The sequence below is a fragment of the Ischnura elegans genome, chromosome 12 (genome assembly GCF_921293095.1).
Source record: "Ischnura elegans chromosome 12, ioIscEleg1.1, whole genome shotgun sequence".
NCBI lineage: Eukaryota > Metazoa > Arthropoda > Insecta > Odonata > Coenagrionidae > Ischnura > Ischnura elegans.
Window position 1 is genome coordinate 49531050 of NC_060257.1, and position 16983 is coordinate 49548032.

General features: G+C 38.1%; 1 protein-coding gene across 1 annotated transcript in view; it reads left to right on the forward strand.

Annotated features, from left to right (window-relative positions):
* Positions 1 to 16983, forward strand: part of LOC124169580 — a 325588-nt gene that overhangs the window by 155337 nt on the left and 153268 nt on the right. Inside the window, exon 9 of the mRNA XM_046548222.1 lies at positions 13258 to 13312. Coding sequence (XP_046404178.1) covers positions 13258 to 13312 — 55 coding nt within the window. The remainder of the gene's footprint in view (positions 1 to 13257; positions 13313 to 16983) is intronic.

Here is a 16983-nt window from a genome sequence, read left to right on the forward strand (position 1 = left end):
ACTTATTTATTTCACTCCTAAGTATTTTCGCATCAGTTGTTTTTGGAGGTTAATACATTCAAATTTTATGAAGCATTCTTTTGCATTTTACCATTTAATTGGTAATCTCTCTTCTTGAGATATTATAGATTTTTATCATTATGGTATTTTACATCACCCGCGCTCTGTTAGAACAAGTTATTTAATTTTACTCCCTTCCGTTATTTATTGACTTATTATATTGAATCCATTATTCTGCAGATATATATACAATATTCTTTAAAAAATTGACTTTATCCAAAACATTATTAGGGTTTTAATTGTGCAACTATATGTACTATGGGAAAATAAAAACTTTCAAGTTGAAACCGCCATCTCAATAATTATGTTATTGTCATCTATTGATCTTGGTAGTTCAATAATTTTTGAATTAATTAAATTTTGTTGTATTTTCTTTTTGTTTTTTTTGCTATTTCGTTTTTCATCAGGTCATTTTGGGGGAATTTCCGTCAATTATTGATTTGAAATAAGCATATCGTGTCTCTTTTTTGTCTATAAAACGCATATCCTTGCATTTGGTTGTACCTTATCTCACGGGAAGCATTTTTGGGTACGTTTTCAAAATACATTTCATCATAGCTTCGTATTTATGTAGAAAACTACGCGTTGTTACTATTGGGTAATGTTATACCAATATTGGTTGGCGGTAGCTTTCTGGCATATAGTTAGATTAATACCTTGCATCTCTGTATATTTATTGTGCCAAATGTCTTTTTTCCTCGTTTCTCTATTCCTTTAGAGTCATATTTTGAACTTCTAACTAAATCTGTGAAATAATGAACTCCGAATTTTTCCTCCTTCTTTTTAGTGCCTTCTTTTAAAGAAGTCATTTTATATGATAAATGACTCCGTTTCCAATTACTCGCTTGAGTAAGGGCGGAGCCTCCAGATTTTTCTCGATCTCCTTATGGTGACTATGTAGATGGACAAACTGCCATCTTTAATTTTCGTCGAAGAATGATAAGTAGCCAGGATTAGGGTAGTCTGGGGACCGAGGAGGAGACGTGGGCAGGAATGGGTAATTTGTTGCTCATGGAAGAGGAAATTAATTAGCGCCTCGCTCGCTGTATGTCAGTGTCGGGGCGATGCGAGCGCCTCCCTTCATACCCGTGGTCGAGGGAGGAAACTGAGTCGGCCATTAGTGTCAGGCAACCATTTTGCATTTTAAGGCGTCTTTGATTCGATCCGTTTTTTTTTCCTTCTTCCACTGCTCCGTTATTATTACCCGTCATCCTTCTGGGCATCTCCATGAAAATATTATATTACTCTCCCCATCATTTTGAGTTTAATAACCATTTTTCGAGCGGATGGTTTTGCGTCATTTATTAACCACATTCGTGGTATCTGCCGTCCAGCTATAACCGTGATGACTCTGTAATTTGCATGGAAAACGGGCCGAAAGTCTCATGTATTTTAATTCGGATCATCTTATTACGGCTGGGAGGGATCTTATTTTACTGGGAAATGAAAATTGCTCGTATTTTCATTTAACGCCGACTATGCTCGGAATGTATAAGTGATCTCTCTGCCTTTTTAAAGACGTTTTTTATAAGGAATGGTATCGAATAAACGAATCTTTTGTGAGTGGAATGGTGTAATTATTCCTGCTCTACCCTTTTCAAGTTCTTCACTCTGTTTTATTACGTCCCAAGCAGTCATGCTAGCATTGATTTTAGTTTTCGTATTATACGCTTCTCTTGTAAATAAAGTGTGATATTTTTTAATTTGGCCATGTGTTAAAAGGCTATTAGGCGCTTCGAAAACAATTGAAGGCTAAAATGTATCAAAATACCCGAGTCGTGTATGCAATAAATTTGTAATATTTTTCGCATATCTCTTTGGACACTTTTTATGCTAGATACGTCTGTATAATTGTAAGCTAAAATATGATCAAAATTACCCTGCAGTCAAATTAATATATGTAAATCTATGGTATTCTTGCAATGCAAGTACTCACTGTGAGTTAAATTGTGGGTCACGACAGAATTAGCCCCCAATATTCTCTGCGTGTGAAGTATCATCTGGTTATGCGATTATGGTAAAGGGTGAAGATAATACTGGAAAAGTTGTTTGGCTTGAGATCAGTCTGCCAGGTATTTTGTTGGTGGATCTCTCAAATGCAGGTCAAGGGAAAGACGTTCACATGAAGCTGTACAAAATAAGGTTGTTACTCAATTGCTATTCCGTAGTCACATTCCAAGCGACAATGTACTACTTTTTCAGATGTTGCATGCTGCTCGCTTATGTCACTTATACTTCTTCTTGGGATTGTATGTAATTTTGGCTTTTCCATGCAGCTTCTTTCCTTTACTCATTTCTCCCTACCGCGATCCGAACACAAAATTCAAAATTTCCTCACAAAACTACGAATAATTGACCTTTGGCCAGTTTTTTTCGATTTGGGACCACTGTGCACCTTAGTCATTTGGCAAAATCCTACCATTATCATCATAAGACGCCCTGACGATAACCTGCAGTTGTCTTTGCTGTCTAATTGTCACATACATGTAGCATGCAATAACGTAACTCACTTATAAGTTTACTCTTGAGGCCGGCCGAAATTAGCTCCCTAACGGAAAGAGGCGGGTGCGATACGAACATTCAGCATGGACGCCAATTCTCTATCCATTATGTGCAAGTTTTATGAAAGAAAACAGGAAATAGCATTTTATAGGTTACTTTAATATTTCTTCTTCCAAAAATGTGCTTGCCCTGAAGATTGAACCGTGGTCACGCGCTAAGCTGGGATTTTGCCCCATTTTTCGAAAATTGGAAATATCGCGTTTAATTAGCATAGATATCTCACTGGTGGCACACTCAGGTATTCTATTCCTGTAATTTTTACTCGACCAAGAAAATTATCGTCAGCAATTCCTCGATAAAAATTATTCAAAGTATTAATCGAGAAATTTGCATATGCTTTATTTTTGTTTACAAATAAAAGGTAAAATATTTAAGATTTAGATATGATATCTAAGATAAAAATATTTTAAGTGCTTATAATTATTAGAAGTTATCCAAATGCGTTAAAATACCCTAAAATTTTATTGTCTATATTTAGGAAAACCAAAAATATTAATGTGCTGCAAGAAAGCCGCAAGCGTGCACTGGCGCAATCCTTGCGGGCGCCTCTAGCTAAGTAAACCATTCTCTCAAGGTCACTCGTGGAAGTTCTCGTCCCGAGCTTATATATGTTTCGTTACCCATTTTTGACCCATTGTCAGTAAAATTCAAAATCGGGTCAACAATGGGTAACTCGGCTCGGGACGAGAACGGTTTCCCTCCCATTCTCTTGATAACGCTCCCAGTAGGAGGAGTGAAACGTTGATTGTGAAAATGTTACCTGCGCATCAATTCCCGAAAACCACCACCAACATTGATAAAAGAAGCTGTGAAAATCTTCATAAGAATATTACACCCTTACTTATTTTCCCATTTACATAGTACCGAAATACCCTCATAGTTGCGGTTACAAAGTTTTCTGGGAGGAAATGGGTTAACCTGTCGCTCGTGCACTCCAAATACCACTCTATGCGGTCTATATTCCTCCTGCGCATCTAATTTTTCTCATTCCTTTGAGTTTCTGGTGCGGAGAGGTGCGCTTGGAGAATAAAATTGCTAAATCATCGTCGGAACTTACGTATCGGCAGTGCGTGGAGGGAATGAAACAATAATTTATCCGACCCGAGCCATAACTCTTCGTCCCATCGAGCAGACAAAAGAGTCGACCTTCTCTCCTTCTGAACCCTTTTTCCTACCCTAACCAACCATTCCACCCAAGGGTCCAACTAGTGACGTGGGCTGGATGTTTACTCAAAGGGTATAGTATTTATGAGTATTCGCCCACGGTCTGGTTTAGCACCCAAAATGATAATGTTTACGATTTTATGAGCATTGGCTCTAGGAGGCCTGGTTTTCTCGTATTGAGTGTAAAATCACCTCAATAAGACTTAAATTGCATCATAGATTTTCTTTGAAAGGACTTTATCCATCTCTTTCCTTAGAAATAACTCTTATTCATTCGTGACATCCCACTAAAATATGTCTCACCTATGCAACCCACATATTTACCTTTATAGAGTGGGTAAAATACGGGAAATTCTATTGTCGTTTTCGTATTTTTTTACCATACAATAAATAGTATATATAGCACGATTTCTTGATTTCACGGTGCTTCATGCCAGCGGACGATTAACATAACAATGACAATTGAACTCTGGAGGTAATCAATGGTCCTCGATAGCTCCCTTCAGTCGGTAATTTTATATCAATATCGTAGTCAATTAATGTAAAACGCCGGGAATCATTATTATTGTGGACCAAAATCGTCTATTCTATTTATTTATTCCACGAAGGATGCGTGAGTCATTACCGGGTTATCATCAAAGAATGGTGCGGTTTCAATGATTCATAGGAAGATGGCAGAAAAAGAGTGGTAGAAATGTTTCAAAGATTTTACCCGTTCCCTGCTTTGTTGCCTTGAGGAGGGCACTTCAAGTGCAGCGTGTTCGTCGCATGGGACGTTAATTCATGGTCCCCTTGGTGCCTTTCGTTAGGCGTAGGCTAATGTTGACGCCGGGTTTCTCTCTTTTCGAGTGATTAAGGGCGCACTTATTGAAGTTTATTAGTTATTAAAAAAAACTGTTTGAGACGACAAATTCAAAAAGTGAAAACATATAAACTGTATGTAATTCTGTTTTCATTTTCACCTTGTTCAAAACCGCACCATTCTTTTATGATATCCCAGTATTTTTGCCGCGTTAGCTTGCGTGTGGTGAGAAATAACTTGATCCAGCCCTATCACGCGAAGGAAACATTTTTGAGGCGGTGTTTACTGTTTTGCGTGACTTGGCGTTAGTTATAAACTCCTTTCCCAAGCTGCCTTGGAATGCTTGATGCTTTTTACCCCTTTAAGGATTTCAGTTTCTTCAAATTTAATTATTACTCTTATTTTTTTACTTTCCCTCTTGTAATTGCGCCTCTGCTGTTCTTTCATTTAGTTTTGGAATTTATTTCTATTTTATGTTTGATCTATCTATCCCGACGTAGATTAGTAGTTATTTTTCAGTACTGCCCAATTCTAGTTTAATTTTCTCCCCAGAAATCTAATAAAGGTCGTCGTATATAAACATTAATTTGATGACACTACGTGCGTCATAAAATGTTTTTCCTTAGTCGGTGAATGCAAGTGCTTTATACTAAATGATTTACACGGGTGGTCCTTTAGTTACAAATTATTTGTATGGAATCAAAATTTCTTGCATACTAAATTTTCCTGCTTGATTTAGAAATAGTATACAAGAAATATTAAGATATAGTGAAAAAGAAAACTTATGATGGAATACCACAGTGTTAATGAAGAGTTAGTGTTTTTTTTTCTTGTAAACTATTTCTTAATATTTCTTTTTTACTATATCTTAATATTTCTTGTATACTATTTCTTAATATTTATTGTATACTTTTTTCATTACCTACGCATCAAAATGTGGTAAATTTTATTAACCACAACAACCTCATTTGCAGTGCACATAATTGACGCATTAGGTATCTGCCCCTCATTCTTAGAGGTATCTAGAATTTCTCTTAGTAAATTTTTCTTTAGGTACGATTATTTTTGAAAGGGCATTTACTGTAAGAAATAGAATGTGATTTTGAATTGCTTCCTCAAAATTCCGGAATTGATGAGTTTCTTCCCGTGAGCTCAAAAGAGGTCGGTGTGCCGCACTAGAAACACTCTCAACTTCACTCTCGTCAATAATACTTTTCCCAAATTAATCCCCACGCCCCATCACCCATCTATCCATCTGTGAACTCTGCCCATTACCCTAATGCTTCGGAACACGCCATCTGCAGCAATTTGCCTTAAACCCATATTCCTCACTAGTCTTTCGAGATGGAACACTAGGTCCGCCCGTACCGTGAAATCTTTCCGTTTTCATCCTCAATAGTCCTACTAAAGCTCCCAATGAACTTTCAAGTAGACTAATGACTGTACAACCTTGAGTTATTTTTGATAGGTTAGAGGGTTTAGAGGGTAGATCTCGCCTATAATTAAGCAATGGGTGTATGTATTTCACTGGACATTGCAACTATTAGATTGCAAGTATCTATTAGATTCATCCTCAATTGTCCTGCTAAAGCTCCCAATGAACTTTCAAGTAGATTGATGACTATCAAAGAATACTTTAATATGTATATATTAGTTGTCCACTCAGTTATTTAGCCTGTAGGTTAGCATAGGTCAGGGTAGATCTCACTTATAACTATGTGTGTATGCATTTCACTGGAAATCACAAGTATTACTAAGAGCACTGTTAATTTTCGGTGGCTACTTGGTTTTTTGGGGGGCATTCATCAAATTAATATGATACCAAGGATGCCAGCTGGGATGCAAATGCAATACTTTTTATGGAATCAGCTTTCAGTTTTATTTTTCACTTGTCGCTTTGTATCGCCATGTGAAAACTTCCGTGTCAGTTGCGTCACTCTCCGGATCAGTACAATGGAAAATTATGAAATCTGATCAGAAGATACTTGAAGCTTTCGATTCACTGTCTTGGCGGCAGGCAGAGAAGATCAAATAGACAAATAAGGCAATAAACGAAGAGATACACTCAAGAATAGGATATGAAATGGAGCCGTGGAACTGTGCGCGTAAGAAGGACGCGGTGGAAGGCCATTTTATAAGTCGTACCAATTATCCTCCTCAGTCCGTGCGTATTGTATACAATACATAGACGTTTGAATTTTTTACGGCTTGTCTAAGTTAAATGTCGTTATCGAAACTTGTTCAGTGCTACCTGACAGATTGAAGTATCATACAGAAGCACCAAAAAATGCTAATGGTGTTTGTTAACATCTAATTAACCAGAAAACATGGAATTAAAACCAGAAATAACCAATAGCATATGTCACGGGACTGAGGAGGTGTTGTGAGGAATATAATAGAGAATAGCTGAAAGAAAAGTCTCCTGCGAAAGAGCAAGAGATAAGTATTTGGGACCTATTGAAGTGAAAAAGGGTTAGATGAACTATAGCGAACTGAAGAAACCAGCTTGGAAAAGGAATAATGACAGGGCTACCGTATACCAATCTTATCATTGTATTACTATGACTGAATGTGAGACGCATAATATCCTCATGACTTTTTTCAAGCCCAGATAGCGCTCATGTGGATGTGGTAGTGTTTTTATCACTCCCCTTGCATATTTATGTAACAGCCGATTCACTTTCGGATCCCTTCCATCTAGAACACTCGATTCTCTCGCCGTGGAATCATGAAGAGGGAAGGAGTTAAAATGCATGAGATGAAATTATTCGCATGAATAATGAAACTTTCAATTTTCATCGTTCTCTTTTGTGAATTTCTGAGAGTCAAAATCGTGGTCCAAAACGCTTATCCTATCGAGCCACTTGTTGAAATAATAAATAGTTATCGAATGGAAATTTTTATCTGCGCACTTGACCCTCGTAATTTGCAATGAGATATATATTTTGGCCTTGTAGAATTTTTGTAGCTTCGTGTATCGTTGATGTTGGTAAATCATCTGGTAAACTATAAATATGCTTATGTTTGTTGTATTTGGTTTATATTTCGGAAATTGTACCCTGAGTAATATTCATTGTTCTTTCCCTTTTAATTTTGTTCACTTCACATCACAAACCTTATCTGTTTGTATTTTGTTACACCTGAATGGATTTTTAGCGAAGAATTCTAATATTTCCGTCATTGCTGCGAGTACTTATAAATTCCATAGTTTACGTCTGGATTATTACGTTCAAAAATGATGTTGGGTGTAAAGTTTTATGCTATGTTCCATTTTTTTCTTATTGTTCTCCCGTTTTCCGGATTTCAAATAGAAGTCATCGAATTTTTTACATTCCAAGCCCTAATGAACACGGAAAGGAGCGGTCCTAATAACTTATGACAACGTGATGTCTATGGTTTTATAAGCGTTCAAACTCGAGCGCTCATCGCCTCGCGTAAAAAATCGTTACAAAATCAACGCATAATTGTAAACAATTATTAGCATATGCCCACAGTTTATATATTTATCAACTGAAAATATAATAAGATAAGTAATGGTACTAATGTCATGAAAATGGCTTAAAGGGTATGGTTTTTATGGAAGTTCAAACTCGAGTCTCTATACTTTTGGCACAGGTAGTAATTACTGAACGGCCTTTGTCGATAAACTACTTGGGATTACTTTTTCGAAATCTCTTTGTCCCAATCCTGATACCGTCAGGATGTAATGATGTTTAATCTTTTCCGTTCGGCGCCCGAGTTCATTGGGTTATCTTTGTCGACCAGCCGCTCATTTTGTAACGGGACGTTTCTTTTTCGTAAGTGCCGGATCTCACACATCTTGTGTACGCTCTATCAAATCAATCCGCAAACCCACGCACCGCGTGTTCCATTTCTGAGCGATGCGCAAAACTTCCAATATCCGGAGCTTGCTTTCTGTCGGAGCACATTCCCATCAATCAAGCCGCGGGGCGTTATGGGAAGGGCGCTAAATCGCCTCCGATTCGGAATCTCGTCGTGAATCTTTCCATCCGTCCGCCTTCAATCGAGCGAAATGGTCGGAAATCGGTCGAACACTTTGCGAGGTCCATCGCGGTAGGTGCCTTTTTACGGCACGCAGGTCTTGTAGCACATTAGAGGGAAACGAATCCAGTAGTAAGGGCATTAGGAAGCGAATTGCACTAGCAAAGGATGCGTTCATGAACAGGAAGGAGCATCTGAGAGGATCGTTATGTAAGAATTTAAAGAAAAGGTTAGTGAAGAGTTTGATCTGGAGTGTGGCTCTTTACAGTACGGAAACATGGACAACAACGAAGGAGGACAAGAGAAGATTAGAGGCATTCGAGATGTGGGTATGGAGAAGGTGAAATGAACAGAGAGGATGAGAAACAACGAAGTGCTGGAGATGGTTGGCGATGAGAGGCAACTTACGGAGGAGAAAGAAAGAATGAATCGAGGGAGTACTTAGCGGGGGGGATGTTGAAAACGATGTTATAGGGTAGAATGTTAGGGAAACGAGGGAGGGGAAGGAAAGGAATAGGATTTTTAGATAGATTGGAAGAGAGAAGGCCTGACAGTGAATTGAAGAAGGCAGTGCTGGAAGGAAAGGGAGGCTCCCAGATCACTTCTTTAGTACTCCATGGAAACCTACCTTAATAGTTAGAATACTATAATAACAATAGGTCTTGCGTGACTTTTTCCATCCTACTGGTTACGTAAATGCAACCGCTCCGAGATTATTTAAAGGGATCTTTTAAGGAATTCCTTGGGATTTCCAGTATAAAGGGTGTTCCTGCAATACTACAGGAGGTGATAGGGGAGACAATTTAAAGCATTATGTCTTCAGAACGTAAGGTCGCAACACCTTAGTCACTGACCTATAGCAACGCGAGCATTTTCTTGAACACACTTTCGTTGCGGTAAATTCATTCATCTTCAATCCATTCGTCTCAATGCCAAGCTTCCATTGTTGTAGCTAATCGTCTTGGTCATTGGCGTACCCAGCGGGGGCCCGGGGGGTCCGGAACCCCCCACCCCCCCAGAAATATAAAAACAGAATTATTTTCCTTCATAAAAGAAAAAAATGTTGAAAAATCATGAATTTGTTAAATATTTCTTCAACAAATGAAGTTTTTTCGATTATGAAAAGTACTAAAATTAGTTTAAAACCCTGTACTTAGTATCCTGTTTCTAAAAAATTTCCCCCCTGGTTTTGGACGAAAATTTCCCCCGAACGAAATTCCTAGCTACGCCACTGGCCTCGGTTATTGGAATTTCCATCATTATTCGGAGTCCATTGTAAATATAAGCTACCATTTTCTTTGCGGATAGCATAAAATGAACGAAACATGTCTCGAGCACAATCAGCACAAGTTTTAGATCCTTTCCATCACTGCACATTACTCAGCGTCTTCATTTTGACTGCAAAGTGCATCCAAAAAAATGCTTACGCTGCTATACCTCAGTAACTACAATTGCGACTGCATGTTCTCACGAAGAAAATGCTTAAAATTGCCTCCCCCTACCACATCCTGTATAATAATATCATTTTGACGTCACAACCTGCTAATAATTCACTTGAAGTTATCTAAACTTGGAGAGATGTGGTGGAATTTTGTCAAATACGCTCGCTCAACGCACTTCTGACAGGGACGCATTCCGAAATGCGGCGCTATTTTCGAACCTATGCAATGGCGTCATTTTGACATCCTTCAAAGAATTCAATTGACGCCATCCAATATTTGCGGTTTCTCGTTGCATTTCGTTTAGTTACAATTTTCGGCATTAGATTAGCCCATTGCGGACGGGTCACGAGTTAACTCTTGTTTTCTACATTCTGCCTTTATATGCCACCTGTAGTGATACATCGTAACTACTTGTGTGAACAAATTCCTCCCGATACGCTCTAGGTCAAGGGTCTTCAACCCTCGGCTACCGGGCCGCATGCGGCCCCTACAGACTAAAGAAAATATTGTATCGTACCACAGAGTATAAAATATATATATCCACTCACTCGTCAAAAATAAACAAAGTCAAAAATCGCATTGATTGATTGAGCTTTTTGACCTATAAATATTATTGTACTTTGAAATTATGTTTTATTTATGTTATTGATGTGCTAGTAAAGTCACATAGAGTATTGTGGCTCTCCGGACGATGTGAAATCATTTTTGGCCCATGCATTGCACAAAGGTTGAAGACCCTTCCTCTAGATTATCTCGCTATCCATCTTTCTCATTTCTTTACGGGAGAAATTCATATTGGGGATTGGGTTGGTGTGGTGGCTGGAGTGTTGGCTTCTCACCCCGTTGGGTTCGGGTTCAAATCCCGGCGTTGGTAGAGAATTTTCAGAGACTGCCCGATTCCTGCTTGAATGTAGTGTGGAGGACATTTCAAGGACAACACTCCGTCCGTCGGATGGGACGTCAAGCCGTGGTCCCCTTGGCGCCTTTCGTTAACAGCAGGCTAATGCCGACACCGGGTTTCTCTCCACCCTTCCTACCTACCCTTCCCTCATGGCGCAAATGACCTGAGCTGTCGGTCGCCTCCTTCAAATACCATACCAGAAATTCATATTAGGTGACGTTTTTACTAATATAATGGAGAATGACTGCAATAAGGATAGAATGTAAACAACAAAGCGGAAGATAATAAGGAGGGAATTATTCATTAATAATGCGTAATAATTTTCATACGTAACGAAAGCTTTCGCGGTTCGTATAAGTAATGCTCATAATCCCTCCCTCTCTATTTCCATACGAATCGGGAGTTGCCTCTCCTTTATGTGAGTCTAATTCGATGAAGTCGCTGTTTTTGTATGACTTCACCACCATTAAGGGATTTTTCAGTCTATTCCCGACCTCTTTCCCCTTTACTTTGCCAATATCGACTTCCTCATCCATCGTATATAATTTGTTGTTCGGCAATGTTGCCAGATCAATAAGGGCAGCGTTGCTAGATCTTTCACGGCAGTGGCTCACCATGGCGTTGCCATTCAACAGCATTGGCCATGCCATTTACTCCACCCTAGCGGCGTATATTGTCCGATTGTAACAGACTGTAAACGTACAATTCACCAATATCCGGGTATTATTGACCTCCTTTGTATCCTGCTAACATCATTAACAATCCCAAGATTGGTTTTACGCAGCTCCCCACTCAATTCTCCTATCTGCTAATAATTTCACTCCTACGTATTTCTACTCTTCTCCATCCTTCTTTAACTGTTCAATACATTTCATTCGAGATCTTCCTGTTCCGTCCTAGCCATCTACTTGTTCCTCGATGATTATCTTTATCAGGCCATCATATTCATGGTATAAATGTGAGTGGAGTAGCTGCGACTCCTCGGGATAATAATGTGGTGGTTTCCCCTTGCCTTCCACATCGCAGTACTGGTGTAAATGTTTGTATCCTGCCATAGCCTATAATTATTCAATTAAATATAACTGCGAGAATTTTAGCTGTTAACAAGAGGTTTATTAAGATGGTTGAATGAGATTATTTACTCCTACATAGCAAATTGGTAGATTTCCTTTTGAAGGTAATCATCGCCATATGTATATTTAGCAGTTTTCCATGATAGTTCTATATAATAATAATAGATGGCGAACAACCCACGCTAATTTTTTTTCTACGTACGCTCCGAAGCTGTGAAGCTAATTTTTTCGTTAATCTTACGTTATATGTGTTGCTAATTTTGTCTATAGTCCAGCCTCAGGACGCACTCGATTGATCGTACGTGACCAATTGTCATAGGTATTGACGCTTGAAGCAATCACGAGCACAGCAGGGTTACCACGGTACAGAATCGCTCGTCGTAAGCTCTTTCGAGTCACGATGATCGATAAATTGCAAGGTGGAGTCTGCTTCTTCTTACGGTCCTACTGCATCGCTTTCGCGTGCTTATTTATTCGGGAAACAGAGGAGCATTTGTGTGCCTCGTACGCTGTTTATCGTGTAAACGGAGCTTTTGTATGCACTACTCTCGACCGCTTCGCCTGAATCCATGTCCTATCTTAGCTTTCTGCTTAGCCTCTTTACTCTCTCCTGTGAACTTGTAACAACTGTTTACCCTTGTCAGGCGAACATTTTTCTTTCTAGAAATACTATGTTGGCGTAGAATTTTTTCATTCACTCTTCCTTGTGGGAGGTAAGTGATTTGCATACCTTGAAGAGACAAGATAGAAGCCAGATTTGTGGAAAAAATACTCGGTTTTCTTTCTGAATTGTTTCATTTGATGGTAGTTTTGTGGCAGGATAAAATTTTTCCTTTAATCCTTTTGAGTTTTAGCGGTAGTTCGTTGTATTATTACGGAAGACTTATTTAAGGTATTTTTAATGCGTAATGAATATTTTATGCATGCAGACATGACTTTCTCGTGACTATGTAATAACTTTTTTCGTAAGTTTCCATAGGTGGTACTTTCTTAGATAAAACTGTCTGATTTTCATCTGATGATATCAAGCTACATTTGGTATGTGCCAGGTGCGCCATCAGTATGTCCGATATAAGTATGGCACACCTCAGACCGTAAATTGCAACATGAATTTGATAAGCGAGTCACAAATTTTGCCGGTGGGTTCTTTATGATACTAAACTTTTAGGTATATAAATGGTGGAGTAATTATAGTGTAATCAAATTCATTTTTAGTCGTGCCTAATTGAATGTCCTCTTTTCTTCTTTCAGGCGTAACCACTTCCTGGGCTGCACTTCGTTTGCTGTGAAAAATGCAATTAAAAAGGTAAATGCTATTTTCCTCTCAAACGTTTTGTTTTTACTGCGGTTCTTTGTTGGAGAGAAAATAATAGTCCTTTTATTCGTAAACAAAAGGTGGTTACATATAATTTATATGTAACCACCTTTATTTTTATTTAACCACCATTTATATGTATTTTATATGATATAAAATAATGTCTTAAGTCGTCGTACCTGTGACCTCTTCATCTCATTTTTAAATGTCTATCTCAGCGTCTTGGTTGGCTTTCTTATGTCATGTTTACGTGTTGCATTATTCCTCGCGGTCTCATTCATAAAGACTGCTTACCGCTTCAAAACTTTTACTAGTGTAACTTGCACGAATGCGAGAAAGCTTAGCCGTGAACTATGGAATATCCGTAAGGATGTTTGGCATGATATTTCTTAAACACGCACAAGTCTTTACACTTGAATGCCTTGCATAATATTGTACAAGCAGGTCTGCGTATGTGCCGACATGCACCAGAAAGAGCAACTTTTACCTAAGGAATGAATAGGTTAAATGGATAGGTACGAGGAGAATAAAATAGTTGCTTGTCGCCAGCCTAAAGGCTCTAAGTTTAATATCAAACCGTACCCATGGCTAACGTTGGTAAATCATGCTGGAAAATGATATCAATCTAATTTTTTTATATTTATACTGAATGGATTCCCGAGTTCTTGTGTAAAGGTTTACGCACTTATATGGGCATTATTATTCACTGCCTTTCGTAAGGGTAGAATTGAAGTCCATTCACAATCAGATTCCATTGGAACTAGAATGTCTGTTTAGCCATTTAAGCCTTGGCGGCCGAAAACGACAAGCCTGCTCATTATCTTGAACAGCAAAAATATCAGTTGCAATGTCCTTTAAAATGCAGTAATTTATTATTGATATATAGTTTTATTTCAAGTATTAATGCATATTCCTCGTTTTTATCATATACTTCGCGTGTATAACTATTATTTCTCATATATTGTAATGACCATATTTTTGACGGAATTTATTGATAGAAGGGAGATCCTGAAGTGAGAATGGCTCTTGTGTAAGAGAATATTAGACTACGTGCAAGCATTTACCATACAATCGTTAACCCAGGAATCATGCGTGAATTTCAAAACAAACGCATAAACTTTGTAAAGTTTGCAGATTTTAATGGCACAACCGTTTAGATTCCTGATTAACATCAGTGGTGTTGAGCGGCGAGAGCATTTACTAATATGATGTTAATCCTTGAACATGCTATTCTTTTTTGATCTTTCGTGTTTGACCTTTACTTTATGCTCCAATCACCTTTACCTTTTCTTTTTTCAACTGTTTTCCAATAACCACTAAATGTTATTTTCCCTTCCCCTTTTCTCAATGCAAAACATTCTCGCCAATCCAACACTGCTGTATGTTTTATAACTAATACTGGTTGAAACCAATCGAGTGCAATAAAAATCCGTGAAATTTACCAAGTATATTTATTCATTTCGTATAATATGTCTTAATTCAACAAGCTCCCTCATTAATTCTAACGCATAGCTATCTGGTAGCTCTATATCCAGTGTAGTTTCAATCCAACTTTCGTTTAAGTATTTTCCTTTCTCAGCCGAGGAAGAAGAAACATTTCAACCGCACAATTTTGGGTACTTGAACGTCTTTTACGGTTTTTAAATCTAAAATCGCTTTCGAATGATAAAATTCTCAAAGCATTGACAAGAAGTAAAAAACTCACATAAATTTTACACATAACTGATAAAAATACATCATCATGTCTTATATATTATTACAGAAAAGTCTTTACCTGTCTTTCCTTATATGGTCCGTTTAATACTGCACCTAAAGTGATAAATGAGGTATCATTTTAAACGTTGAATCACGGGCTACTGACGGAAAATACAATCTCAATCTTTTATTTCACTATCAGGCCATAAATCTGACTTAAATGTTTAGATTTTTTCACATAGAATACTCGGTATATCGACTCCACACATTTTTTTAAACAGTGAACTTAAAAAAAAGGTTTAAAAACCCGTTAAATCAATTAACAAACCAAAGAAACGTAGAAAAACTAAAAATATAATCTTAGAATTATGAAGAATTTTAAACATACTTATTCCTTAAATATGTGAAAGAGCGACATTTTCACACGGGTTACCTAGTAAGTGAATAAGCGAGAACAAGAGCGCAGAGTTACACAAACCACGAGTTTTTGTGTTATTTTTCCCTGCAAAGAATATTGAGTCAACTCAATGATTTCCTGAAATGTTGGATGATCGCTGGTTGAGAAGCCTGCGTTCCATCCGCCTTTTACGGGGGTTGAGGCAGTAGGGGACTTAGGGAGGATCCCAACGTCCTATTCCCCCTTATGATTCGGCCGAGAGATTGATGAGCCCGTCACACCAAGGAAAAGAGTTTGGACCCTGATTGATTGAGCTGCGCATTCTGTTGGCGTTGAGACACCCTGGAGCCCTCCGAGAAAAGCAGTTAATACCCTCGGACCCGAAAAAGTATAGGGTTAGAATGAAGCAATGAATGTTAATTCTTTATCAGGTCCTATGGCGTCTCTAAGACTCTTTGGTATACCTTTTTCAAGATAACAGGTTAGGAAAATGAATATTAGGCTATTATGCGCGTATATTTGGCGACATCCGGTCCACATGTGAGGTTGAACTCAAAGATAATATTTGAGAAAGCGCTCATAGGCTTTTGCGCATGGGACCAAGATTGAAAATGGCTAATCCGAAATCACGTGATGGGTTTGATTGACTAATTACGACGGCTGCTTTGATTTGCTGACGTTTGATTTCCTGTTGTTTATTTGAGTAGTGAAATATTTTTCCATGAAATTGAATATTCACAAATAAGGAAAAATATCATGATTCTAACAGCATCTATTCATTTACTGCGCTATATCCACTTTCATTTATAATACGTGAGTTGAGGTTTCATTGTTGGCCTCGAAATTTGGTTACTGCTCAGCCAGCATAAATGCTGTTGTATATATTCCCTCTTTGGGTAGAAAGCAATGGTTTATAACGAAAAGCAATATGGCCGCCTGCCGATTAGGCACACCAAATTCGCCTGCTGAATTAAACACAAACGAGAGGAAGAGGCCGAGGGAGACCGAAAATTAATTACGGCGTTTGGCAGATAATTCAGGCACTAATTTAGAGGAAAGGGACCGTGGAAAAATATAAAATCTCAATAGAACCTTGATACATACATCTGGTGACGTACAGAGGAAAGGTGCGAAAAACAGATTGGCTATTGGAAAGCGAAAAGAATTATAATGTAGAGAATATCATGGACGTTATTTCGAAACTGCACCCTCCAGTTCTGTTTTTTCTTACCTGAAGGGCAATTAATTTTTTAAAAAAGGCCTACGTTTACTGAGTGGTTGATTTTTGCGGGAAACGCTTTAGTGAATCATCAGAAGGCTTGTGACACGTATTTTCTCTTTAATTAAACCCTTTTTAACCCAGAGCTGCTTCTGGGAGAAATGAAATTTTAAAACTGTTAATTTTAAAAATGTGACCATTTTCATCGTTATTGTTATGGAAGCTACATATTTCGCCAGTTAACTTAACAGCACAAAGGGACACGTAGTTTAAATCTTTCCTGAATAGATCTGAAAATTTTTACATTTACGATGTTGCTTAGAAGCAACATTTGGCGATAGTGGGTTAAGG